At 38.9% G+C, this 26894-nt stretch overlaps 1 protein-coding gene and 1 long non-coding RNA gene across 3 annotated transcripts in view; one reads left to right on the top strand and one right to left on the bottom strand.

Moving 5' to 3' along the window:
• LOC121379474 (neuroblastoma-amplified sequence-like) overlaps positions 1-26894 on the bottom strand; it is a 112547-nt gene that overhangs the window by 6683 nt on the left and 78970 nt on the right. For both annotated transcript variants that reach the window (XM_041508127.1, XM_041508121.1), the window contains exons 40-55: positions 26275-26598; positions 24358-24487; positions 21333-21409; positions 20646-20946; positions 19404-19470; positions 17392-17502; positions 15043-15287; positions 13717-13835; positions 9052-9147; positions 8286-8399; positions 7331-7425; positions 5110-5269; positions 2896-3038; positions 2067-2162; positions 1615-1723; positions 696-782 (exon numbers count right to left, since the gene is read on the bottom strand). In XM_041508127.1, the coding sequence (XP_041364061.1) occupies positions 696-782; positions 1615-1723; positions 2067-2162; positions 2896-3038; positions 5110-5269; positions 7331-7425; positions 8286-8399; positions 9052-9147; positions 13717-13835; positions 15043-15287; positions 17392-17502; positions 19404-19470; positions 20646-20946; positions 21333-21409; positions 24358-24487; positions 26275-26598 (2274 nt within the window). The remainder of the gene's footprint in view (positions 1-695; positions 783-1614; positions 1724-2066; positions 2163-2895; positions 3039-5109; positions 5270-7330; positions 7426-8285; positions 8400-9051; positions 9148-13716; positions 13836-15042; positions 15288-17391; positions 17503-19403; positions 19471-20645; positions 20947-21332; positions 21410-24357; positions 24488-26274; positions 26599-26894) is intronic.
• LOC121379498 lies at positions 11193-12290 on the top strand. Its single transcript, XR_005958848.1, has 2 exons — positions 11193-11231; positions 11564-12290. It is a non-coding gene; the product is annotated as an uncharacterized LOC121379498 (long non-coding RNA).

Raw genomic sequence — 26894 nt, 5'->3', positions numbered from 1 at the left:
GATCCTTTGTACACTACTCTTGGCAGACGGAACAGCCCATTAAAAAAAAAAATCAACAGATTAACATGGATCGCAGAACACAATATGTTCACATGTTGGGAACATTTTGTTTTTAAAATCTTGATTTGCGATATTTCTAGTCGACTGAAAATTGATAAGCAACTACTGTAACAGTTTAACGTTTTAAAATTGTGTAGTGATCTCTGAAACTTGCGTAGAGAATTGCGATGCAATACTGAACAAAATGTTCCCTGTACATCATAATAACGCAGCCTCCACAAATTGTACAATCATTTAGTTTGTGTTTTAGTTGATATACAATTTTATTTGGCATAACTATTTACTGGGCATGTAAAATTTACTGAATAATCAGTTGTAACAACATCTCTTTAATTTTGTTTTTCAATTTAAAAAATTGCTTATTTTGGTTATGTAAATATTTTTGTATAACTCCTTTTAAGGTTATGTCTATATCTAAAACCCAACATAAAAGTACATTGCTCAGTTTTTAGATGAAGTGGCTACAGTATTTAGTGTGTGGCTAATACAATGTTTAAATTAGACACTTTTTAATAATTTTCAAACAAATACCTAACATCTGTTAAAATTGGCTAAACAAATTTCTTAATTTCCAGTGTGAGCCCTGCTTGCTTCCATACAAAGAGTCCAAGTTTGAAGTAAACTGTTTCTCGTACCTTGATGTCATGCCATGCTGAAGACACAAGGGCGTCAGTTCGGTAGAAAGACAACAGAACACGATCTTCATCTGACAGAACAAGGCTCTGAAGTGAAAACAGACACAAGAAACGTCAAACACTTTTGGTTAATTAATAACCAGCAACGCACATACATGTATACGTAGCTACAATTAGTTTCTGTTTTACTAGAACTACATGAAAAAAATTGTAGTTTATATTTAATTATACAATTAAATATTATCTCAAGGTCTGTTATCTTGTGTGCCCAGGATATCTTGAATCCGGTCATTGTAAACTGGAAAGAAATGGGGCAGTAGTACCCGAAATATATGACGGAGAGAGAGAGAGAGAGAGAGAGAGAGAGAGAGAGAGAGAGAGAGAGAGAGAGAGAGAGAGAGAGAGAGAGAGAGAGAGAGAGAGAGAGAGAGAGAGAGAGAGGGGGGGGGGAAGAGAGAGAGGGGGAGAAGGATATCTCAAAGTTAAAAAAATTGTCCCATGGATTAATTTTAACAACTACTATCAATGTTAACTAGAACCAAGATATCTCAAGCTATTTGGTTTCAACACATAGATAATGAAATTTGACTGTATTAAAAATTACATTAACTGTTAGCAGTCTTTATTCCCCTATCCTATGCAGTTGTGATTGGCTAGTTCACACAGAAATCTATATATATGTATCTTACAGCTATGAAATTGTAATACCATTGTACACTATGACGTCACTATGGCGTGTGCTGTAGTGACATCATAGCCTATTATGGTTTTACGATTTTGTAGCGCTAAAATAGTTTCAGAAATCCCCAGCCTGGATTACAAAGATACGCTTTGGACAGTCTTCTGGAGGTCGTGTTAAATATCAAACTGTTATAAAGACCATGTGTATGCTGCTCAGCTTTAACTCTCTGACACTAACCTTTTCTAGGATATGTAAAACATCAAGTCTTGGTTGCACGGCAACAGATCCGTCAGAACAGAATGGTCTCAAAAGCGACGTGACATCTTCTGATCTCACCAAATCACCTCTTAAAAAACACACACAGATATATACAATGTAGTTAGATCCTGTAACACCAACTGCCATTACAACAAGATTTACATCTAAAAGGCATTTTATATAAACATTCACAATGTTAATTATGTGTGATAATGGAATTCACCTTCTGACACCGACTGTGGGAATATAAAACAAAAGAGCAAATGGCTCCTAAAAGTACCTTTTTTGATGAAAAAATAAATCAATCAAAGAATGAATAACTTATTTTAAAAACTGTTTAATTACTCACAATCTCACCGTATCATATTATAACATCACTGAATACTGCAAAATACACTGCCAGATTTGTGTTACAGATGTCAGTAACTCACTTGTTCTGTTCGTGCTCTTGTACGTTGTGAACGATCAACTCCAGGGTGGGTAACGCATCAAACTCCGATATCAACGCATTCTCTGTCGATGGGTCTCTAGAATGAATCAAAAACAACACATTTGTATCGAGGGTCTCTAGAATGAATAAAAAACAACACAATTGTATCAAGGGTCTTTAGAATGAATTAATAACAACACAATTGTACCCATTTTATACTGAACTCCTCCCAAACTAAATGCAATATGCAATTAAAAATGGTCTATATGAATATACAGTGAAACTTCATCACTTACTTGGGTTTTAGAAATACACTTTTTTTAGGCGTGTCAGGAAATCAAGGGCTCATAAAATTTATATAACATTTTCTGTTTGTAACACTCATGCCTGACAGTCTCCTAAAATATGCTTTACTGTAATACATCCTTAATAAGTAAAGTAAAGTTTGTTTTGTTTAATGACACCACTAGAGCACACTGATTTATAATCATCGGCTATTGAATATCAGTCATTTAGTAATTCTTACATATAGTTTTTAAAAGGAAACACACTACATTTTTCCATTAGTAGAAATGGATCTTTTATATGCACCATCCCACAGACAGAATAACAAACCACAGCCTTTGATATACCAGTCATGGTTCACTGGCCGGAATGAAAATACTTGATGAACTGATAGCGAATAAACAGAAAAACACACTGAACTGATTATTTTTTTTATGTTTCTCAGCTTTTTATAAAATGTAAGAAAAAAATGTTTTAATGATAACCAAACAGACTACATGTATATCAGACTTAAATCTGAAATCTGATAAAAGTGTTCAGCTGACCTGAGTTTCTCTGCGACTAGTTTAACCGCTTCCTGCACGACGGTGCGTGCTGACCAGAACCCGAGTGGCGCCACCTGTAGCATGTCGTCAACCAGCTCCACCGACTGACCGTCCAGCACCATCCGGATCAGCAGATTCTTCAGCTGAGAGAACAAAACGCACACAAGTCTATCATAGTATCATAGCACAGTGAAACCCCTCTAAACCGGACAATAGTATCACAGCACAGTGAAACCCCTCTAAACCGGACAATAGTATCACAGCACAGTGAAACCACTCTAAACCGGACAATAGTATCACAGCACAGTGAAACCCCTCTAAACCGGACAATAGTATCACAGCACAGTGAAACCCCTCTAAACCGGACAATAGTATCACAGCACAGTGAAACCCCTCTAAACCGGACAATAGTATCACAGCACAGTGAAACCACTCTAAACCGGACAATAGTATCACAGCACAGTGAAACCACTCTAAACCGGACAATAGTATCACAGCACAGTGAAACCACTCTAAACCGGACAATAGTATCACAGCACAGTGAAACCACTCTAAACCGGACAATAGTATCATAACACAGTGAAACCACTCTAAACCGGACAATAGTATCACAGCACAGTGAAACCACTCTAAACCGGACAATAGTATCACAGCACAGTGAAACCACTCTAAACCGGACAATAGTATCACAGCACAGTGAAACCCCTCTAAACCGGACAATAGTATCACAGCACAGTGAAACCCCTCTAAACCGGACAATAGTATCACAGCACAGTGAAACCCCTCTAAACCGGACAATAGTATCACAAACCAGCACAGTGAAACCCCTCTAAACCGGACAATAGTATCATAGCACAGTGAAACCCCTCTAAACTATCAAGCACAGTGAAACCCCTCTAAACCGGACAATAGTATCATAGCACAGTGAAACCCCTCTAAACCGGACAATAGTATCATAGCACAGTGAAACCTCTCTAAACCGGACAATAGTATCATAGCACAGTGAAACCCCTCTAAACCGGACAATAGTATCATAGCACAGTGAAACCCCTCTAAACCGGACAATAGTATCATAGCACAGTGAAACCCCTCTAAACCGGACAATAGTATCATAACACAGTGAAACCACTCTAAACCGGACAATAGTATCATAGCACAGTGAAACCCCTCTAAACCGGACAATAGTATCATAACACAGTGAAACCACTCTAAACCGGACAATAGTATCATAGCACAGTGAAACCCCTCTAAACCGGACAATAGTATCATAGCACAGTGAAACCCCTCTAAAGTAGTATCATAGCACAGTGAAACCACTCTAAACCGGACAATAGTATCATAGCACAGTGAAACCCCTCTAAACCGGACAATAGTATCATAGCACAGTGAAACCCCTCTAAACCGGACAATAGTATCATAACACAGTGAAACCCTCTAAACCGGACAATAGTATCATAGCACAGTGAAACCCCTCTAAACCGGACAATAGTATCATAGCACAGTGAAACCCCTCTAAACCGGACAATAGTATCATAGCACAGTGAAACCTCTCTAAACCGGACAATAGTATCACAGCACAGTGAAACCTCTCTAAACCGGACACCCTTGGGACCATTACAAATGTCCGGTTATAAGAGGGATGTCCTGGTTTTTAAAATCTCAGGTTTCACTGTATCAGAAATTACGAAATTACAGACACAAACCTTAGTTTTAACCTGTGAAAATGGACACTAAGTTTGGTTAATTTACAAACCTGTATGTAACTCATCTGTATAAAGTTACAACAGAGTGAAACAAAACTCTGTGACATTGAAACAGGGAAATACTCTTAAAACACATCTAGATAACAATACATAGAGTGAAATGAGTCTGTGAAGATGAAATGAGGAAATTATCTTTTAAAATAGACTAGATCTTGTCTCCATAGCATTACCTCTCAGAGACATGACATTGGTGTTTTTAGAATTATGGAAAATGCATTTCGTGGTATTACAAACACCAAAATGACCAGAAACTCTTGAATGTATGGAAATAGATAATCTGAACAATAAAATTCAACGGAGGTCTGATTTCAGTTATCAACAATTAAATCTAATTCTATAAAATACACAGTAGTGTTTAAAAACTAGAGACTGTCACTTCAATACGAAGAGGCGATTTATAATTGAGTTACCTTTGCTTCATTGTAAATGAGGATGTGATCATTCTACGAACCTGATGCTCATCTCCAGCGCTAAGATCATAGAGTGTGACGTATGTTTTGAAGGGTCCGTCTTGAGCGACGCAGAACGATTTGATGACGTCATTGTCTAGTGTCTTCAGGTGATTCGCCTGTCTCTGTAGAGTCTCACACACATCGTCCCAGCTCACATTCCTAGTGAACATATCAACAAAAACAGTACAAACTTTACACATTATACCAGCATCTTCAAGTGATTCGCCTGTCTCTGTAGAGTCTCACACACGTCATCCCAACTCACATTCCTAGTGAACATATCAACAAAAACAGTACAAACTTTACACATTATACCAGCATCTTCAAGTGATTCGCCTGTCTCTGTAGAGTCTCACACACGTCATCCCAACTCACATTCCTAGTGAACATATCAACAAAAACAGTACAAACTTTACACATTATACCAGCATCTTCAAGTGATTCGCCTGTCTCTGTAGAGTCTCACACACGTCATCCCAACTCACATTCCTAGTGAACATATCAACAAAAACAGTACAAACTTTACACATTATACCAGCGTCTTCAAGTGATTCGCCTGTCTCTGTAGAGTCTCACACACGTCATCCCAACTCACATTCCTAGTGAACATATCAACAAAAACAGTACAAACTTTATACATTATACCCGTGTTTTTAAACATCAACAAAAACAGTACAAACTTTACACATTATACCCGTGTTTTTAAAACATCAACAAAAACAGTACAAACTTTACACATTATACCCGTTTTTAAACATCAACAAAAACAGTACAAACTTTACACATTATACCCGTGTTTTAAAACATCAACAAAAACAGTACAAACTTTACACATTATACCCGTGTTTTTAAACATCAACAAAAACAGTACAAACTTTACACATTAAACCCGTGGTTTTAAACATCAACAAAAACAGTACAAACTTTACACATTATACCCGTGTTTTTAAACATCAACAAAAACAGTACAAACTTTACACATTATACCCGTGTTTTTAAACATCAACAAAAACAGTACAAACTTTACACATTATACCCGTGTTTTTAAACATCAACAAAAACAGTACAAACTTTATACATTATACCCGTGTTTTTAAACATCAACAAAAACAGTACAAACTTTATACATTATACCCGTGTTTTTAAAACAATCTACATGGGCAGGACATGGCTCAGTGGTACAGCGCTCGTCTGATGCGCGATCGATCTAGGATTTTTAAAACAATCTACATGGGCAGGACATAGCTCAGTGGTACAGCGCTCGTCTGATGCGCGATCGATCTAGGATTTTTAAAACAATCTACATGGGCAGGACATAGCTCAGTGGTACAGCGCTCGTCTGATGCGCGATCGATCTAGGATTTTTAAAACAATCTACATGGGCAGGACATAGCTCAGTGGTACAGCGCTCGTCTGATGCGCGATCGATCTAGGATTTTTAAAACAATCTACATGGGCAGGACATAGCTCAGTGGTACAGCGCTCGTCTGATGCGCGATCGATCTAGGATTTTTAAAACAATCTACATGGGCAGGACATAGCTCAGTGGTACAGCGCTCGTCTGATGCGCGATCGATCTAGGATTTTTAAAACAATCTACATGGGCAGGACATAGCTCAGTGGTACAGCGCTCGTCTGATGCGCGATCGATCTAGGATTTTTAAAACAATCTACATGGGCAGGACATAGCTCAGTGGTACAGCGCTCGTCTGATGCGCGATCGATCTAGGATTTTTAAAACAATCTACATGGGCAGGACATAGCTCAGTGGTACAGCGCTCGTCTGATGCGCGATCGATCTAGGATTTTTAAAACAATCTACACTGAAAATTAATAAAATTTCTAAGAAAGAATCAGTAGGAACATATCTAAAAAGAAGGAAGGAAATGTTTTATTTAATGACGCAATCAACACATTTTATTTACGGTTATATGGCGTTGGACATATGGTTATATGATATTGAGGGAAGAAACTGCTGTCACCACTTCATGAGCTACTCTTTTCGATTAGCAGCAAGGGATCTTTTATATGCACCATCCCATAGACAGGATAGCACATACCACAGCCTTTGATATACCAATCGTGGTGCACTGGCTGGAGCTGGAAACAGCCCAATGGGCCCACCTATGGGGATCGATCCCAAACCAACCGCGCATCAAACGAGCGCTTTACCACTGGGCTACATCTCGCCCCTATATCTAAAAAGAATTTTAAGCATACCCAGTTTTCTCTTGTTTTTTCTTTTTGTCACTGGCTTGTTGACGTGAAAACTTCAAAGCCCTTTTCGCTATCTCTTGTCGACAGTAAACCTCTAACTGCAAAAAAAAAAAAATCATAAAAAATCAGAACAAATAGTACAGAAGATTGTTATTGAAACCTGAACATGCTGAGTATTCAGGTAATTGTAATCCACAAACACCCTTTAAAAATGTTCATAGGCAGACTCAAAATTGATGTCTGTAGGCCGTTTTATCCACAGCAATTTAAAAAAAGAGAAAAAGTTGTGGGTGACAATTCCTTAAGTTCGAGCACTGTAAATATACATTTATTGTAAATAACAAGTAAAAAGATTTAACTTGGAGCACTGTAAATATACATTTATTGTAACTAACACATAAAAAGATTTATAATCATCGCAGATATGTTTAATATCACCCTTCAGTTTTATTTCTTCTAATTATGTTTTTTACATTATTCTAATAGTTACTCCAAGTTCCAGTAACTCAAGATACCTTTGTCCTGGCTGTTCTGTGAAGAAAATGGCGCCGGTACACCTCAGAAAGTCTTCAGTAAAAGAGAAATTACCTTTGTCCTGGCTTGTTCTGTGAAGAGAATGGCGCCGGTACACCTCAGAAAGTCTTCAGTAAAAGAGAAATTACCTTTGTCCTGGCTTGTTCTGTGAAGAGAATGGCGCCGGTACACCTCAGAAAGTCTTCAGTAAAAGAGAAATTACCTTTGTCCTGGCTTGTTCTGTGAAGAGAATGGCGCCGGTACACCTCAGAAAGTCTTCAGTAAAAGAGAAATTACCTTTGTCCTGGCTTGTTCTGTGAAGAGAATGGCGCCGGTACACCTCAGAAAGTCTTCAGTAAAAGAGAAATTACCTTTGTCCTGGCTTGTTCTGTGAAGAGAATGGCGCCAGTACACCTCAGAAAGTCTTCAGTAAAAGAGAAATTACCTTTGTCCTGGCTTGTTCTGTGAAGAGAATGGCGCCGGTACACCTCAGAAAGTCTTCAGGAAGCAGTTTGAGTAAAAGATCTCGACAACTCTCATAGCGATGAATCCACGTAGCCTACAGTGAATGAAAAACATTCAGTCTATCAAGCTGATAATTACTGGATGAACGACAAGAAAGGAATTTGTTTGTTAACACATTTTAAACTAGAGCTACATGTATGTGAAGTCTAATATTATGACAATTGGCCAAGACAAAAAAAACAGCAGTTTAAGGAATGGTGATTGAAAATGTAGTTTTAAGGCACAAATTTACAGGCTCTGTTTTGTATTTAAACTAATCTAAGTATTTGTCAATTAAAAAAAGTTTTCTTTGCAATAAATGTTGAGAAAGAGTTAAACGTAAATAACAACTCAACATTAACAGGGTTCACCAAATTAGCCAATTATTAATTTTTTTACAAACCGGCTACAACATTTAGTCTTTAGCTAATAAAATATACTTTAAATTTTAATAACTTTCAAAGAAATTTTCTACATATCTGAAAATTGGCTAAAGGAAAATCTGTTCCAGGTCAGGTCATAGGTTTTACGTGCATATTCAGAACAAGCTGTTGTAGCACATGCCTGCCCTGGGTGCAGGTGTCGACTTACACGAGCTTATACGTCCAGGGCAGGAATCTATTCCAGTGCGAGCCCTACATTTACAATAATTAAAATCTTACTGACAACAGACTTGAATGACTGGAGCGAGTATATTTGTTGCTTACGTTTGACTCAGGTTTCTTCGTGGACTGATCTCCTTCCCAGAAGTATTTGACTGCCCAGCTGGCATACACCGTACTGGCCTGTAGGAAGCCTCCATTCTGTAATGTAACAGTCACAATGAATCAATGAATGTTTAATGACCGCCCAGCTGGCGTACACCGTACTGGTCTGTAGGAAGCCTCCATTCTGTAATGTAACAGTCACAATGAATCAATGAATGTTTAATGACCGCCCAGCTGGCGTACACCATACTGGTCTGTAGGAAGCCTCCATTCTGTAATGTAACAGTCACAATGAATCAATGAATGTTTAATGACCGCCCAGCTGGCATACACCGTACTGGTCTGTAGGAACCCTCCATTCTGTAATGTAACAGTCACAATGAATCAATGAATGTTAAACACAACCCAGCACAAAAATACACTGTACTGGCCTGTAGAAAGCCTCCATTCTGTAAGTATAGGATAACGCACGCCTCCGAGGTTATGGTTGGGATAGTAAAACCCGAGGGAAGAAAGGTTTGTGAAAGTAAGACCTGAGGGCGAAGCCCGAAGTCTTACTTTCACAAACCTTTCTTCCCTCGGGTTTTACTATCCCAACCATAACCAAGGAGAAGTGCGTTATCCAACATACAAATCGTTAATAAGTGTTGTTTATTCTGCGTTTTATGATAAAGCAATTTTTATTTGGAAAAAAAAACCCCAACAATCTTTCCCTCGTCGAAAAAATAGAACAGTCGACAGTTTCATTGAATTCACCTATGCACGTGCACGAGTTGGGTCAGCCCACATGTGTCGAGAGAAGTCACGTGACTATCACTGGAATTTCTCGTGCGGTACACCGCGTGGTCATATTCGCAAATGCAGTGGACTGTCATGGACCCAAGCGAAGATTTAGTTTTGAGTCAAGCGCTGGATTCATCTGAGAGTCTGCAACATTTACATGATGCAGATGACTTATTGTTAAGCCAAGCACTTGACGAAGTCTGCAAAGACGGTGAAGATGATGTTTTTCATTTTCGATTCAAAAAACCTTTAACGGAGTCTGAACTGAATGAAAAGTTGGATACACGTATTTCGAAGTCCACGAGGTACAAGTATGATTGGGTTCTAACCGTATTTAAAAGATGGCAGGATGAACGTAGTAACAGGTCCATTACAGACAATTTACAAATTCCACGGGAGTGCCTGACTGGAGACATCGTCACAATGACTCCAAAGAATTTAAATATTGCTTTGAAATATTTTTATCTTCGAAGTTAACAAACAAGATGGATCGGACTATCCTGCAGTTACTTTGTATGGTTTGTTCGGGACTATACAATCTTATTTGAAATGTCGAAATTCTGATTCCAACCTGTTTGAAGACGCCGCTTTTAAAGAAGCTAGAGCGGCCCTGGATGCGGTGATGAAGGAGCGGTCGGCGGCAGGACTGGGTGCGTCAACAAGAAAAAGAACAGAAGTTATAAGCGAAAGTGAAGAAAACATGCTTTGGGATAAGGGTCTTCTAGGAGATAACACCCCCCAACAACTGCTGGACACGATCCTTTACTTGACAGGTAAGTAAGGATGCTAGTAACATTGTGTATGTGTACTGTTGGGGGTGTGGTGGTATTGTTTCTGTGTGTGTTTTGTTTTGTTTTTAATTCAAACAGTATTGTTAGGCGCGGATCCAGATGGTCTATGAGGCTTTTCACCCCCCCTTTACTCCCTGAATTTATTTTTTTCCATTTTCGCCCCCCCCCCCCATTTGTTCTAATGTACAAGTAGTTGTCAACACCCCACAACCGCTTGTTGCGGACCCCCCCCCCCCCACACACACACACACCACTGGTTAAAAAATAAATTAATTTAAAAATAATCTGTCAGTTGGGTTATAGTCAGAATATGCCACTTTATATATATCTATCGAGATGAACGTTTTGTTTGACAGGACTGCACTTTTCACTCCGAGGGGGAAGTGAGCATCGCCAATTACGTCTTTTAAAGAATCCCCAGATAAGTGGACCCTTTGTGGACACATGTGGTCGGTCGTATTTGCTATACAAGGAGGATGCATCAAAAAGCAACCAGGGAGGTATAAAGCACCGGAAAGTACTACCCAAGGAGGTTCGAGCCTATGACAACCCATCGAATCCTTCAAGATGCTACGTTAGACTGTTTACCAAATACAAGAAATACTGGTACGTTTAATTTCACTTAAAATTAATAGCGGAGAAACTTAATGAAGCTCACCCATTTGCAGGTGTAAGTTAAAAACAAAGAAAAAGAAAAACACTTGATAATTTGAATGAGTGGCACACTTTATACATTGTCTTGGTACTTTACGATTGGTGCTTTGGTTTATTTTTGTTTGTTTTAAGTAAACAAAATGTTTGATTCTTGACTAAATTAGTAAAGGTTATCTGCACAAAATTTTGTAATTTTAACAGTCACAGATTTTGTACATTTTCAAAGGATAACACATTTTATAAATGTTAATATTAATGAAAGAATTACTACAATTTAATTTTAGTCAGACTGTTGCACAGAAATGTGACGCATTTTACTTCACTCCACTGAAAAATGTGAAAAAAGATGCATGGTTTTCATCCATTCCCGTGGGTCACAACACACTGCAGGCGACAGTAAAGAGACTTTGTGAAGCAGCAGGGATAACTGGAAGGAAGACCAACCACTCGTTGAGGGCCACATCAGCAACACGGCTGTTTCAGGCGAACATCGATGAACAACTCATTTGTGAACAAACTGGTATATATATTATCTGTGGAATTCTTTGCACTGAATGTCAGTGATTAAAGCTCGCGGTAGGGTTGAAGTGTACTGTTGATATATTTTGATTTAAAAAAAAAAAAAAGAAAAAAAGGCAGGGGTGTCTGACTTTTTGTATGTTGACACAAAGAACATGCATACGGTCCTGCAGCCAAAGTCGGCCTCACAGATCCGTGCACAGGTCCCACCGGCAGCTACAGAGACAAATCCACAAGTTCCACCGGCAGCTACAAAGACACCTCCACGGGTCCCACCGGCAGCTACATACAAAAATCCGCAAGTTCCACCGGCAGTTACAAAGACACCTCCACAGGTCCCACCGGCAGCTACAGAGATAGTTCCACATGTCACACCGGCATCTACAGAGACAACTCCACAGGCACATGGTTCTACAAAGGATCATTCTGACACAGAATCCAAACATTATACTGTCATTTTTAATTTCCATTAAAATAAATAGTTAAAACGTGTTTGCTTGATTATTTATTTTCAAGTTAAAACTGGGTAATGTTTTCATTTTATACTCTAGTTTAAAGGGTAAAACCTGTGACTAGGTTTTACTTCTGTGGTAAAACCTGACTTGGAGGTTTTACTTCTGTGGTAAAACCTGTGGTCGAGGTTTTACTTCTGTGGTAAAACCTTCAATGAAGTTTTACCTAGAATATAATCATCATCCAATAGCATAGGGGTAATTCGGGATAGGTTTGTATTGTGACAGTCACAATGAATCAATGAATGTTAAACACAACCCAGCACAAAAATACACCGTACTGGCCTGTAGAAAGCCTCCATTCTGTAATGTATGTCACAATGAATCAATGAATGTTTAATGACCGCCCAGCTGGCGTACACCGTACTGGCCTGTAGAAAGCCTCCATTCTGTAATGTGACAGTCACAATAAATCAATGAATGTTAAACACAACCCAGCACAAAATACACATTGGCTATTGGGTGTGATAAAAGGTACTGAGACATTCACAAATGACAATACACAGAAAATAAATGTAATATTATTAAAGTATTTATGTTAAAAGGCTGAATGGCTTGCACAGGAGAAACACAAAGTCACTGCACACAGAAAATAAATGTAATATTATTAAAGTATTTATGTTAAAAGGCTGAATGGCTTGCACAGGAGAAACAAAGTCACTGCACACAGAAAATAAATGTAATATTATTAAAGTATTTATGTTAAAAGGCTGAATGGCTTGCACAGGAGAAACACAGTCACTGCACACAGAAAATAAATGTAATATTATTAAAGTATTTATGTTAAAAGGCTGAATGGCTTGCACAGGAGAAACACAAAGTCACTGCACACAGAAAATAAATGTAATATTATTAAAGTATTTATGTTAAAAGGGTGAATGGCACAAGTGGTATATCAAAGGCCGTGGTACATGTATGTGCTATTCTGTTTGTGGGATGATGCATATAAAAGATCCCTTGCTACTAATGAAAAAATGTAGCAGGTTATGTAAACATTACCTAATGTTTGAACAAATACAGAAGGTAAGTAGGAGAAACGTTATATTTTGAAACTAAGAGTAAGACACAGTCCACTAGTAATTTCTAAATGTTACATTTGGTTGTAATTTTGAAATTGGGCTCTAACAGATAACCACCAGTTATTAACATATATCTTACATGTACTGGGGCTATGTAATTAAGCAGATTTTAGTGCATAGGATTAATTTATTTCTGAACCTTGAAATAGTCATGTTTTAAAGAGGTAAAGCTGTTAATGTTAAATTCATGTTAAATTCATATATTTCTACGGCATATTTCATACATTATTATACCCAAAATATGTTTATAAAAAATATAAAACTAGGCCTAACTTCAAAAGACAAAAAGAACAATTCAATAATCAATAAATAATCAAATGTTCGAACCCCATCTGGTATCTTGTTAGCAAGTTTAGCGAGCACATTCACATTGCCGCCGGTGATGAAGGGTTGCAAGACATCCACAGGAGAATGCGTCTCATCTATTAACAGCTGATAATCCAAACCTGAAAAACAGAAGATAAATTAATCCCCGCATTTACTAAAGCCAGTTTTCTCATCTACAACAAAGTAACAACATTGTCTAACCCAGTGTTTGAAATAAGCACTGATCTGTTTGTCATGACATCTGAAAATCTGCTCGGACAAACAAAATGTACCTTCAGTTGGTGGTTGTCCAGTGGACAAGTAAAAATGAAATTTCATTTTGAGCAAGAAAAACATTGTCGTTTACTTGAATAAAACAAACTATTTATTTGGAAAAGTGAGAATATTGTCGGACAAGTAGATTTCTATATGCATTTGTCCGGTGGACTAGTAAAAATTATGCTTATTTCTATCACTGTAAACTTATGAACTTGCCGTTTCTTGACTGATTAGCACAGACTGAATCTAGACTGGCATGTGATCACGGTGAACAAACAAGTTCAGTTAAGATGTGTTCTCAGAACAGTGTGCTTGAACTTTAAGTGGATACAAGCACAGAAAAAACCTAATTGTGAAATGTTAACCAGATTTAATTATATTTTTGGACTTCCAACGTATTTAATGACCTACTTATGACTTCCAACGTATTTAATGACCTACTTATGACTTCCATACAAAAACCAAGTTGAAATACAAGAACCTTGCTTTACTTATTTCAACAAAGATCTGTTTTTTATAGGTGAAGATGTGAAATTAACACATTTTGAAAACACAACTTTGAAAAGAGAGTTTCAAAACATTAGTCAGATATGAAATATATTCTATACCTGGTGTTACCTACCTGTAGTTAATTCTTAACCAGCTAATAGGCAGGCAGCAACTGAGGGGCCAAGTAATTATAAATATATAAATAAATGTGTCTTTCATTTGAGGAAGTGAAAAGCAATGCATATATTCTATTACCTGGTGTTACTGACTTTAATTTCTTGAGTAACTTGATGTGATTCGATGATAATAATACAGATATTAAATATATTCTATTACCTGGTGTTACTGACTTTAATTTCTTGAGTAACTTGATGTGATTCGATGATAATAATACAGACATTAAATATATTCTATTACCTGGTGTTACTGACTTTAATTTCTTGAGTAACTTGACGTGATCCAATGATAATAATACAGATATTAAATATATTCTATTACCTGGTGTTACTGACTTTAATTTCTTGAGTAACTTGACGTGATCCAATGATAATAATACAGATATTAAATATATTCTATTACCTGGTGTTACTGACTTTAATTTCTTGAGTAACTTGACGTGATCCGATGGTACTAATCCATGAATAACGTCAGACTCTAACCCGCTGAGGAGAGAGAAGAAGTAGAGGAATCGTGGGTGATCCGTTCCGTCGATGGTCGGGAAGACGTATTTGTAGAGTCGGGAACAGAAGTCGGCAGGTTTCTTAACCAGTTCGGGAAGAATGTTCCGACTTTTTACTCTTTCTTCAACTTCCTCTGTTGACAACCTGAAACATTTGTTGAAAGTTGGTTTTATTTCAGTCAAGTTTATTTGGTGTAAAAGTAACTTTGTTCAAAATTGGCGTTGGTGGCCAGTTTCATACACTACAGCACACTGATTTATTGATCATCCGCTATTGGATGTCAAACATTTGGTAATTTTTACGTACAGTCTCTAAGATGAAACTCGTTACATATTCCATTAGAAGCAAGGGATCGTTTATATGCACCATCCCACAGACAGAATAGCACATACATGTACCACAGCCTTTAATATACTGGTCATAATGCACTGGCTGGAATACAAAATAGCCCAATAGGCCACTGGCGGGGATCAATCCTAGACTGACTGAGCATCAGGCCACTGGGCCAATACATGTACAAATGACGCATTCCACATACAGTAAAATAACCTTTCTGCAGTCTTGTTCATTTGTTGCAAAAGTCTTTTTTTTTAAATTGCCGTAGACAGGCTCAAAATTGCTGTCAGAGGGACGTTTCATCCACAGCAAATTATAAAACAATTACCCTGCACAAACATACTAAGACCCATCCCCCCTGGTAGTATAATGGTACCTACCCGCTGTCTGTGAAGAGGAACTCGAGATGTGTCATGTACACGTCCCAGAGAGACATGCTGTATCGATCAGCCAGACTGTAACACTCGTCATCAAGACCCCATCCCATCCTAGTATTATTATGGTACCTACCCGCTGTCTGTAAAGAGGAACTCGAGATGTGTCATGTAGACGTCCCAGAGAGACATGCTGTATTGATCAGCCAGAGACACGGCCAGACTGTAACACTCGTCATCAAGACCCCCCATCCCCCTTGGTATTATAATGGTACCTACCCGCTGTCTGTAAAGAGGAACTCGAGATGCGTCATGTAGACGTCCCAGAGAGACATGCTGTATCGATCAGCCAGAGACACGGCCAGACTGTAACACTCGTCATCAAGACCCCCCATCCCCCCTGGTATTATAATGGTACCTACCCGCTGTCTGTAAAGAGGAACTCGAGATGCGTCATGTAGACGTCCCAGAGAGACATGCTGTATCGATCAGCCAGAGACACGGCCAGACTGTAACACTCGTCATCAAGACCCCCCATCCCCCCTGGTATTATAATGGTACCTACCCGCTGTCTGTAAAGAGGAACTCGAGATGCGTCATGTAGACGTCCTAGAGAGACATGCTGTATCGATCAGCCAGAGACACGGCCAGACTGTAACACTCGTCATCAAGACCCCATCCCATCCTAGTATTATAATGGTACCTACCCGCTGTTGTAAAGAGGAACTCGAGATGCGTCATGTAGACGTCCTAGAGAGACATGCTGTATCAATCAGCCAGACTGTAACACTCGTCATCAAGACCCCCCATCCCCCCTAGTATTATAATGGTACCTACCCGCTGTCTGTAAAGAGGAACTCTAGATGCGTCATGTAGACGTCCCAGAGAGACATGCTGTATCGATCAGCCAGAGACACGGCCAGACTATAACACTCGTCATCAAGACCCCATCCCCCACTGGTATTATAATGGTACCTACCCGCTGTCTGTGAAGAGGAACTCGAGATGCGTCATGTAGACGTCCTAGAGAGACATGCTGTATCGATCAGCCAGAGACACGGCCAGACTGTAACACTCGTCATCAAGACCTCATCCCATCCTAGTATTATAATGGTACCTACCCGCTGTCTGTAAAGAGGAACTCGAGATGTGTCATGTAGACGTCCTAGAGAGACATGCTGTATCGATCAGCCAGACTGTAACACTCGTCATCAAGACCCCCCATCCCCCCATGTATTATAATGGTACCTACCCGCTGTCTGTAAAGAGGAACTCGAGATGCGTCATGTAGACGTCCCAGAGAGACATGCTGTATCGATCAGCCAGAGACACGGCCAGACTGTAACACTCGTCATCAAGACCCCCCATCCCCCCTGGTATTATAATGGTACCTACCCGCTGTCTGTAAAGAGGAACTCGAGATGCGTCATGTAGACGTCCCAGAGAGACATGCTGTATCGATCAGCCAGAGACACAGTCAGACTGTAACACTCGTCATCAAGACCCCCCATCTCCCCTGGTATTATAATGGTACCTACCCGCTGTCTGTGAAGAGGAACTCGAGATGTGTCATGTAGACGTCCCAGAGAGACATGCTGTATCGATCAGCCAGAGACACAGCCAGACTGTAACACTCGTCATCAAGACTCCTGTCAGAAAGAAAGAGAGAGATATATACACAGGTAGTTATCAGTGCTAAAACTAATACTCCCTGACCAAAGGCAAGAATAAACTGCTGAATACAATTTAAATCATGCTATTCCCCCTAGCCTGATAGATAATAACATATTTTATTATAGAACATTTAGTGAAATATCTTAAAATATCAGTGAAATAAAAGTGTTATCAGTCACTCAGTGTTAAAGGGACACACCCTAGTTACGTTTATTTGTTAACCATTACGGCGTTGTTTTTCGCTATTAGACCCCATTTTTCACAAATAAAATTGCACTTTACTTACATTTTATTATTTAGAATACACATTTCCATTCACCTGAAGTGCCTTTTGGTAATCCTGATGTTTGTAAAACTACGAAATGCATTTTTTGCATATTTTCGCAAAACGTGTTGTCGAGAAAAAACTGTTAAGCAAGCGAGGTCCAATCTATTTTTAGAGGGGATATTTCCATTTCAATGTCACAGACGTTGGTATATCACGTGACCGTTATCATTTTGGTTCGGTTTGTTTTCTCGTGCACGGTTCGCACAATAAACATCCGATTTGTTGTTGTTCATTTGTGAGATTTTTCTTCACAGTTCGTGAACATTTTCAGTAACAATAAAGTTCAGACAAGTAAGTGTCTCAATACAAAACGTTACAAACCCTTAAACAAATAATTTTGCTAAGTCTTACGATATCTGGAGAGGGGATATAGAGGCACTGATTTTCCGTTTCATATTTTTCCCTTTTCCGTTTCATAATGTTACAAATTCCGTTTTTTTCCGTTTCAGTATTAAACAAATTCTGTTTTTGTTTCACACACACACACACACACACACACGCACGCACGCACACACGCGCGCGCGCACACACACACACACACACACACACACACACACCGTGCAATTAATTGCTGGTGTAAAATAAATATGCAATGAGGTAAAACATGTCGGTAGTTTGTATTTATTTTTGGTTTAAATCTAAACACGAATACGCCACGACACAGACTTCGGACATTTTCGATTTTCTTTACGATATGATTGGGAAAATAATTACAAACGATCACACTATAAACCACTTCCCTTGTATAATTTATTTTGAACAAAGCCTGGCATACAATATGCAATTATGGCATTCCTTTGTGAGATCGGAAATATGGCAATGCCGCAAATGTTAAAAATGAATAAGCAAACATAACATATCTTTCACTTCAGTAAATATCGGACAATTTTAGCTCACAATGTTCGGTTTTTCCCGTTAAATCGCCGGGAATAAGCGAAGAAAACACGACTGGTAAAACGTCTAGATACTCTACATTTGTCGTAACATACAAAGGTACTAGTGTCGTAGCGTAGCACAGGCAGATGTCGGTGTCCATAGTTTTTAGTTCGAAAAATAATTTTTAATTAATCAAATGCGCTATTTAAAGTTAAATAATGTTTTGGAAAAAAATCGGGAATTCCGTTTCAGATAGGTATTTCCGCGATTCCGTCCGCAATTCCGGAAAATCAGTGCCTCTAGGGATAAGACCAGGACAGAACAGTTGGAACATGTCCAGGAGACGTGAAACGAACGCACCCCAAAGTCTGTGAAATTTGTCGTGACGTAGGCATTGTTGTGCATCAGAATACTAACTTTCAAAATTATTTCAAGCAATTGGGACATGGGGATTCCCATGGTATTTATCGATATAAAACCTGCTTTTTCACTCCATTTGATAAAAACGTGATCTAAGTGTGTTACAGGTTTGTAGATTAACCAAATTATAATTTATTTTCGCTGGATGGAACTAGGGTGTGCGGCTTTAACAACACTTATACTCAGAAGTGAAGAAAAGATGTTAACAATACTTATACTCAGAACTGAAGAAAAGATGTTAACAATACTCACATAGCCAAGCCAAGAATTGTTTCTTGTCGGTATTCATGGTCTTCCGTAAACCGGATGACATCAATTCCTTGAAATAAGTAAAAATAATACAGATTAATATTTGCTTTAATTATTAGTTTTGTTTAATAAGATGAATGTAATATCTGAATGACTTGTTTGTTTGGTAGGTAGGTACAGTATATCCCCTGGATTCAAACCTGATTACTATGGGCACAGCCCGTGATTAAAATCACAAATTGTTCCCATAGTAAGATTCTACCACAATGAGTATACTGATATTACAAAGAACAAATCATCAGTGTTAAGAAGCACATGTTATATTTAGAAATAACTTCACATGGTTTTCTTTCTCAAATCAAGAGTTACTATGAATCATTTTCTTTTCTTAGTTCATGGTTCATTCAGAAATTTCAAACCTAAATTTAATAGCTTTTCAGGACCTTTTAGAGTCAATGTATGTAAAATTTAGGGACTAAAACTTTGCTGTCTGTCATTTGCAATAACTTACAAATTCAACAAAATAATAGGAGTGTTCGAGTGGGCCATCGGAATCAACAGAGAACTGTCCTACACATTTTCATAAACATAAATACGTAGAATCCACATAGGTATAAATGTCTGATTCAGTTCAGATAATTTTAGAATATTCCATTTTATTTAATTTGCACTTATATTAAGACACTAGATTAATATTTTAGAAACGTGTTTCGTTTTAGAATGACTAATCAAGCGCTCCCCGAAAGTTACGAATAAATCCTTCTATGAACAATACCGAACATTGATGATGTTTTCCGAAGGAATCGTTGGTATCATTTTGGCATTGTTTACACACCAACATTCGAGCGAGCACAGAGATCAACAAATGAAAGTGGATATCGATGTATTTTTGGCAATTTATTTAATATTTCTGGAAGAAAAATGTCTATCGATTTTAGAGCTTATATGGCCCAATTAATAGGGTCTTTTGTAAACTTGCCCATAAAATATATAGGGCTTTTTAGAGCTAGATCATCAAAGTAGGCACTTTTTAGGGCAACCCTTCAAATTTGGGGCCTTTTCAAGCGTGTGAGAACCTTGTAGTTGAATGAACATAAAGCCAATTTTCTGGGTTACCCTAAAACCAATAATTGTTGAAAATTTTCAATTCTGAAAAATGTTGAATTTGATAAAACTCCAAAATTGTTGAAAAAAAAAGTGGAATTCTGTGAAAAAACTCAGATGTATTTTCGTTGCTACACCCACCTCTTCTGAGAACCTGGAGCGACTTGGCCTGATTGTAGTCAGCCAGCATCTCCTGGTACGACTTCAGCTTGGGAATGAGATCGAGCACCTCGCCCGGCCAGGTGATGTTCTGTCTGGTGGTCACGTGGTCGACCACTCGCTTGATGATCTTCGCGGGCGGCTGGGTGTACAGGACGTAGGGCGCGGGACGGGAACTCGGCTTCAGGCTCGAGTAGATCTGCAGGGCGTAGTAATACAGAGCCAGCTGTAACGAAATGTCCGTACTCGGAAACTCCTCAAAACATTTCTCAGCCTCAGTAGACTGAAAGAGAAAATAATACTTGTTAAAACGCTGTTATAATAGACTGAAATAACTGATGAAAAACTCAAAACATTTCTCAGCCTCGGTAGACTGAAATAGAAAATAATACTTGTTAAAACAGACGGATGGATGGAGACAAAACCCATAGTCCCTTCCTGTTGAGGACTAATAAATAATAATATTAAGAAAGAATTAAGGAGGAAATGCAAATTAGAAACACAAAATAACTTTCTATTATTATTCTACCATATGTTTTTAATAGATTTCTTAATTGAATTTCTCCATTTTATAAGGACAGTGTCAAAAAACCATTAAATGATAGTTTACATACAGAAGCTTGTTGAAAAAGTCTGGCATTACTTGTGATCGTTACATCCACTACTTACCTGAGGTAACGCCAGAAGATAAGCTAGACCAAGAGTGCTGTCCCTTGCTATTGTTGATTTTGCCAATTCTAACAAAACTGAAAGTAAACATAGCAATTAGTTCATAGTTGGTTCAAAAATATGAAAAACCGAAAGATGTACATGCTAGTAATGTGAATGCACATAACATCAAATTCATTAGGTTTTAATGACACCACTAGAGCTCATTTATTATTTAATCATTGGCTATTGAAAGTTTTGTTGTGTTTAATGACACCACTAGAGCTCATTTATTATTTAATCATTGGCTATTGAAAGTTTTGTTGTGTTTAATGACACCACTAGAGCTCATTTATTATTTAATCATTGGCTATTGAAAGTTTTGTTGTATTTAATGACACCACTAGAGCTCATTTATTATTTAATCATTGGCTATTGAAAGTTTTGTTGTGTTTAATGACACCACTAGAGCTCATTTATTATTTAATCATTGGCTATTGAAAGTTTTGTTATGTTTAATGACACCACTAGAGCTCATTTATTATTTAATCATTGGCTATTGAAAGTTTTGTTGTGTTTAATGACACCACTAGAGCTCATTTATTATTTAATCATTGGCTATTGAAAGTTTTGTTGTGTTTAATGACACCACTAGAGCTCATTTATTATTTAATCATTGGCTATTGAAAGTTTTGTTGTGTTTAATGACACCACTAGAGCTCATTTATTATTTAATCATTGGCTATTGAAAGTTTTGTTGTTTTTAATGACACCACTAGAGCTCATTTATTATTTAATCATTGGCTATTGAAAGTTTTGTTGTGTTTAATGACACCACTAGAGCTCATTTATTATTTAATCATTGGCTATTGAAAGTTTTGTTATGTTTAATGACACCACTAGAGCTCATTTATTATTTAATCATTGGCTATTGAAAGTTTTGTTGTGTTTAATGACACCACTAGAGCTCATTTATTATTTAATCATTGGCTATTGAAAGTTTTGTTGTGTTTAATGACACCACTAGAGCTCATTTATTATTTAATCATTGGCTATTGAAAGTTTTGTTTTCTTTAATCACACCACAAGACCGCAATGATTTATTAATCATCAGCTATTGGATGTCAAACATTTGATAATTCTGACAAATAGTCCATTAGTAGCAAGGTATCTTTTATATGTGCCATCCCACAGACAAGATAGCACATACCACGGCCTTTGATATACCAGTCGTGGTGCACTGGCTGGAACGAGAAATAGCCCAATGAGCCCACCAACAGGCATCGATCCCAAGGGAGTGCTTTACCACTGGGCTATGTCCCAACCCCAAGGGCTGTGTCCCAACTCCGAGGGCTGTGTCCCAACTCCAAGGGCTGTGTCCCAACTCCATGGGCTGTGTCCCAACTCCAAGGGCTGTGTTCCAACTCCATGGGCTGTGTCCCAACCCCAAGGGCCATGTCCCAACTCCATGGGCTGTGTCCCAACCCCAAGGGCTATATCCCAACCCCAAGGGCTGTGTCCCAACTCCAAGGGCTATATCCCAACCCCAAGGGCTGTGTCCCAACTCCAAGGGCTATATCCCAACCCCAAGGGCTATATCCCAACCCCAAGAGCTGTGTCCCAACCCCAAGGGCTATATCCCAACCCCAAGGGCTGTGTCCCAACTCCAAGGGCTATATCCCAACCCCAAGGGCTGTGTCCCAACTCCAAGGGCTATATCCCAACCCCAAGGGCTGTGTCCCAACCCCAAGGGCTGTGTTCCAATTCCAAGGGCTATGTCCCAACTCCAAGGGCTATATCCCAACCCCAAGGGCTGTGTCCCAACCCCTAGGGCTGTGTCCCAACTCCAAGGGCTATGTCCCAACTCCAAGGGCTATCTCCCAACCCCAAGGGCTGTGTCCCAACCCCAAGGGCTATATCCCAACCCCAAGGGCTGTGTCCCAACTCCAAGGGCTGTGTCCCAACTCCAAGGGCTATATCCCAACCCCAAGGGCTGTGTCCCAACCCCAAGGGTTGTGTCCCAACCCCAAGGGCTGTGTCCCAACCCCAAGGGCTGTGTCCCAACCCCAAGGGATGTGTCCCAACCCCCAAGGGCCCTGTCCCAACTCCAAGGCCGCTCCAAGGGCTGTGTCCCAACTCCAAGGGTTATGTCCCAACTCCAAGAGCTGTGTCCCAACCCCAAGGGCTGTGTCCCAACTCCAAGGGCCATGTTCCAACTCCAAGGACTGTGTCCCAACTCCAAGGACTGTGTCCCAACTCCAAGGGCCATGTTCCAACTCCAAGGACTGTGTCCCAACTACAAGGGCTATGTCCCAACTCCAAGGGCTATGTCCCAACTCCAAGGGCTGTGTCCCAACTACAAGGGCTGTGTCCCAACTCCAAGGGCTATGTCCCAACTCCAAGGGCTGTGTCCCAACTCCAAGGGCAATGTTCCAACTCCAAGGGCCATGTTCCAACTCCAAGGGCTATGTCCCAACTCCAAGGACTACATGTATGTCCCAACCCCAAAGACTATGTCCCAACTCCAAGGACTATGTCCCAACCCCAAGGGCCATGTCCCAACTCTAAGGGCTATGTCCCAACTCCAAGGGCTGTGTCCCAACTCCAAGGGCTGTGTCCCAACCCCAAGGGCTACTGAATGCCAAACATTTGCTAATTCTGATACTAAGTCTTCAGAGAAAAGCTGTTACATTTTGCTTTATTAGCACTCATTAGATATTCGAAAGGCAATTCAAATACTAAAATCAGGTCATCCAAACTGAATACTAAGCCATCAAGGATGACCAGATGACCATAAACCTTGACCGTTGGCAAGCCTAATGATAGGAAGTGTGACTTACCTTCTGAAGCAGGCTGAGCCATTTCACCCTCAGTCAACATCTCCTCCAGTTTAGCCGTTCTCAGCATGTTATGTCAGGCCTAATGATAGGAAGTGTGACTTACCTTCTGAAGCAGGCTGAACCATCTCCCCCTCAGTCAACATCTCCTCCAGTTTAGCCGTTCTCAGTATGTTATGTCAGGCCTAATGATAGGAAGTGTGACTTACCTTCTGAAGCAGGCTGAGCCAACTCCCCCTCAGTCAACATCTCCTCCAGTTTAGCCGTTCTCAGCATGTTTTCACTGATCTGTGTCTCCATCTCGCTCCCTTTCTCACCAGTTCTGTAGTTCACCGCACTCTGTAACAAACAAAATACATGTGTACATGTCGGCATATTCTAGTTTGGCTGTTTTTAACATGTTTTTACCGATCTGCATCTCCGACTCTCTTTCTCTCGCACCAGTTCTGTAGTTCACTGTGAGAAATAAAACACAGTGCTCTACAAATACTGTACAATATTTCTATAGTCCATCCCATCATCCTACAAAAATAACTTTTGTAAATAATTTTAGTTTGGTTTGACTAAGAAGAAAAGTAAATGTAGCTTAGAAATAACAAAAAAAGAGAGAAAAAAAAAAGAGTGTGTAATTTAGAAATCAATCGGCTTAGAAATAAATAACTTGTAGTAAATTCCACAGTATGAAAAATGTGTTCCCTGTGGGAGGGACTATAGTTAAGAATGACAGTTTTTTAGAATACTATATATTAAGTTTTCACTAAATATCATTTGTTTTATGAAACAACTGTATTTTCCATATTAGTATTAGACCCAAATGAGTGTGATATTTTATTTATTACCCACTTTCAAATAATGTAAAATCTAACATTTACTTCCAACATAATGAGACATACGAACGCACAGAGCTAAGACAAGGAAAGATGATATTGCTTACCGAAATGACGTCAAACTCTGTAAAACACACCTAGATGTTCACCAGGTGGGTAATAAAGTTCTGTATTCACCAGGTGGGTAATAAAGTTCTGTATTCACTAGGTGGGTAATAAATAGAGAATAATACATGAGTGGCTGTTGGATACCATTTATCTTACAACAACTTGTAAAATGTATCTAACGAGTGAAAGCGAGTTTGATACGCTTTTAAACGAGTCGTGAAATAAATGGTATCTAATGGACACAAATATATTATTCTATTTCTTACATATCCTCAAAAACCAGGTTTTAAGCAAATTTTAACATCATTTTTTACTAAAAGTTATTTACAGCCATTGCACTTGTAGCTAACTTATGCGTCATAGACCCATGATTGTCAGGTTAACTATAAATCACAATGTGATCGATTTCCATCGTGTAGTTTTTCATTGGATGTATGGCAATGGTGACCTGGTCATCACCTAGGAGCAGCCAGTCATATGTCTTGAAATTGTTAACACACGTACATGTGTAAACAATCATGTGTTTTCAAAAATAACGCATGGTGTTCTCACCAATGGGTGTGTAAGAAAGTTCTGTATTTACCATGTGGGTAATAAATTTCTGTATTCACCAGGTGAGTAATAAAGTTCTGTATTCACTAGGTGGGTAATAAAATTCTGTATTCACCAGATGGGTAATAAAGTTCTGTATTCTCCAGGTGGGTAATAAATTTCTGTATTCACCAGGTGAGTAATAAAGTTCTGTATTCTCCAGGTGGGTAATAAAATTCTGTATTCACCAGATGGGTAATAAAGTTCTGTATTCTCCAGGTGGGTAATAAAGTTCTGTATTCACCAGGTGGGTAATAAAGTTCTATATATCCAGTGTGTTCTTGTTTAATCTGATATCTATAGGACGAAAAAGCAAATTCCTCATGTAATATTTTGGCGTGCTACTCAGTTTTGGTGGTACTGGTCTTACACATAGTCATCTCTAGTGTTATTCTCACATATAATAGAAAAATGCTAGAGGACACTCAAGCTATGGAAGAATCTGCACACACTTACTATGTTGGAGTAGCAGTCGTGAACAATCATAGAACACACTTACTATATTAGAGTAACAGTCGTTAACGATCCCGTCATAGAACGGGTGACATCCCTGTCTGTTGAACTTGCAGTTTTTATCATAGTGATATTGAACACACTTACTATGTTGGAGTAACAATCGTCAATGATCCCGTCATAGAACGGGTGACATCCCTGTCTGTTGAACTTGCAGTTCTTATCATCGTGTTCCTCCACCGACACAGACCGCTGAGTCGGCTTTTTCATGGCGTGAATGGCACCCTGCCACCAGCCTCGGTCTGTAACCGTGGACAACATGGCTCTCGTTGTCTTCGTCGTCGAGGACAGGATCTGTCGTGTCTGCATGATGGCAGCTTTGGCAGTGAAGGGACTCGATTCTGGTGAATTACCCAAATCATCTTCATGTTTGTCCATGCCGATGGTGACGGTTAGGTCTTCATACAGCATCTAGAAAAGAATTGTAAAAAAAAAGTTTAATACCGATGAATCAGAAGTTTGTTTTATTTAATGACACCACTAAAACACATTGAATTATTAATCATCGGCTATTGGATGGTAATTCTGACATATAGTCTTAGAAAGGAAACCAAACGAAACAAACCGTGCATCAAGCGAGAGCTCTACCACTGGGCTATGTCCCTCCCACCAATGAAGCAAGGAAGTACTCTCACCTTTATCAAAAATATAATTATGTCGATAATAATGAACATGATCTAGAGTAGGAACTTTATAACAGTTGGACA

The sequence above is a fragment of the Gigantopelta aegis genome, chromosome 2 (genome assembly GCF_016097555.1).
Source record: "Gigantopelta aegis isolate Gae_Host chromosome 2, Gae_host_genome, whole genome shotgun sequence".
Taxonomy (NCBI): Eukaryota; Metazoa; Mollusca; class Gastropoda; order Neomphalida; family Peltospiridae; genus Gigantopelta; species Gigantopelta aegis.
Note: the sequence above shows the minus strand (reverse complement) of the source record. Positions and strands in the feature narration are given on the sequence as shown.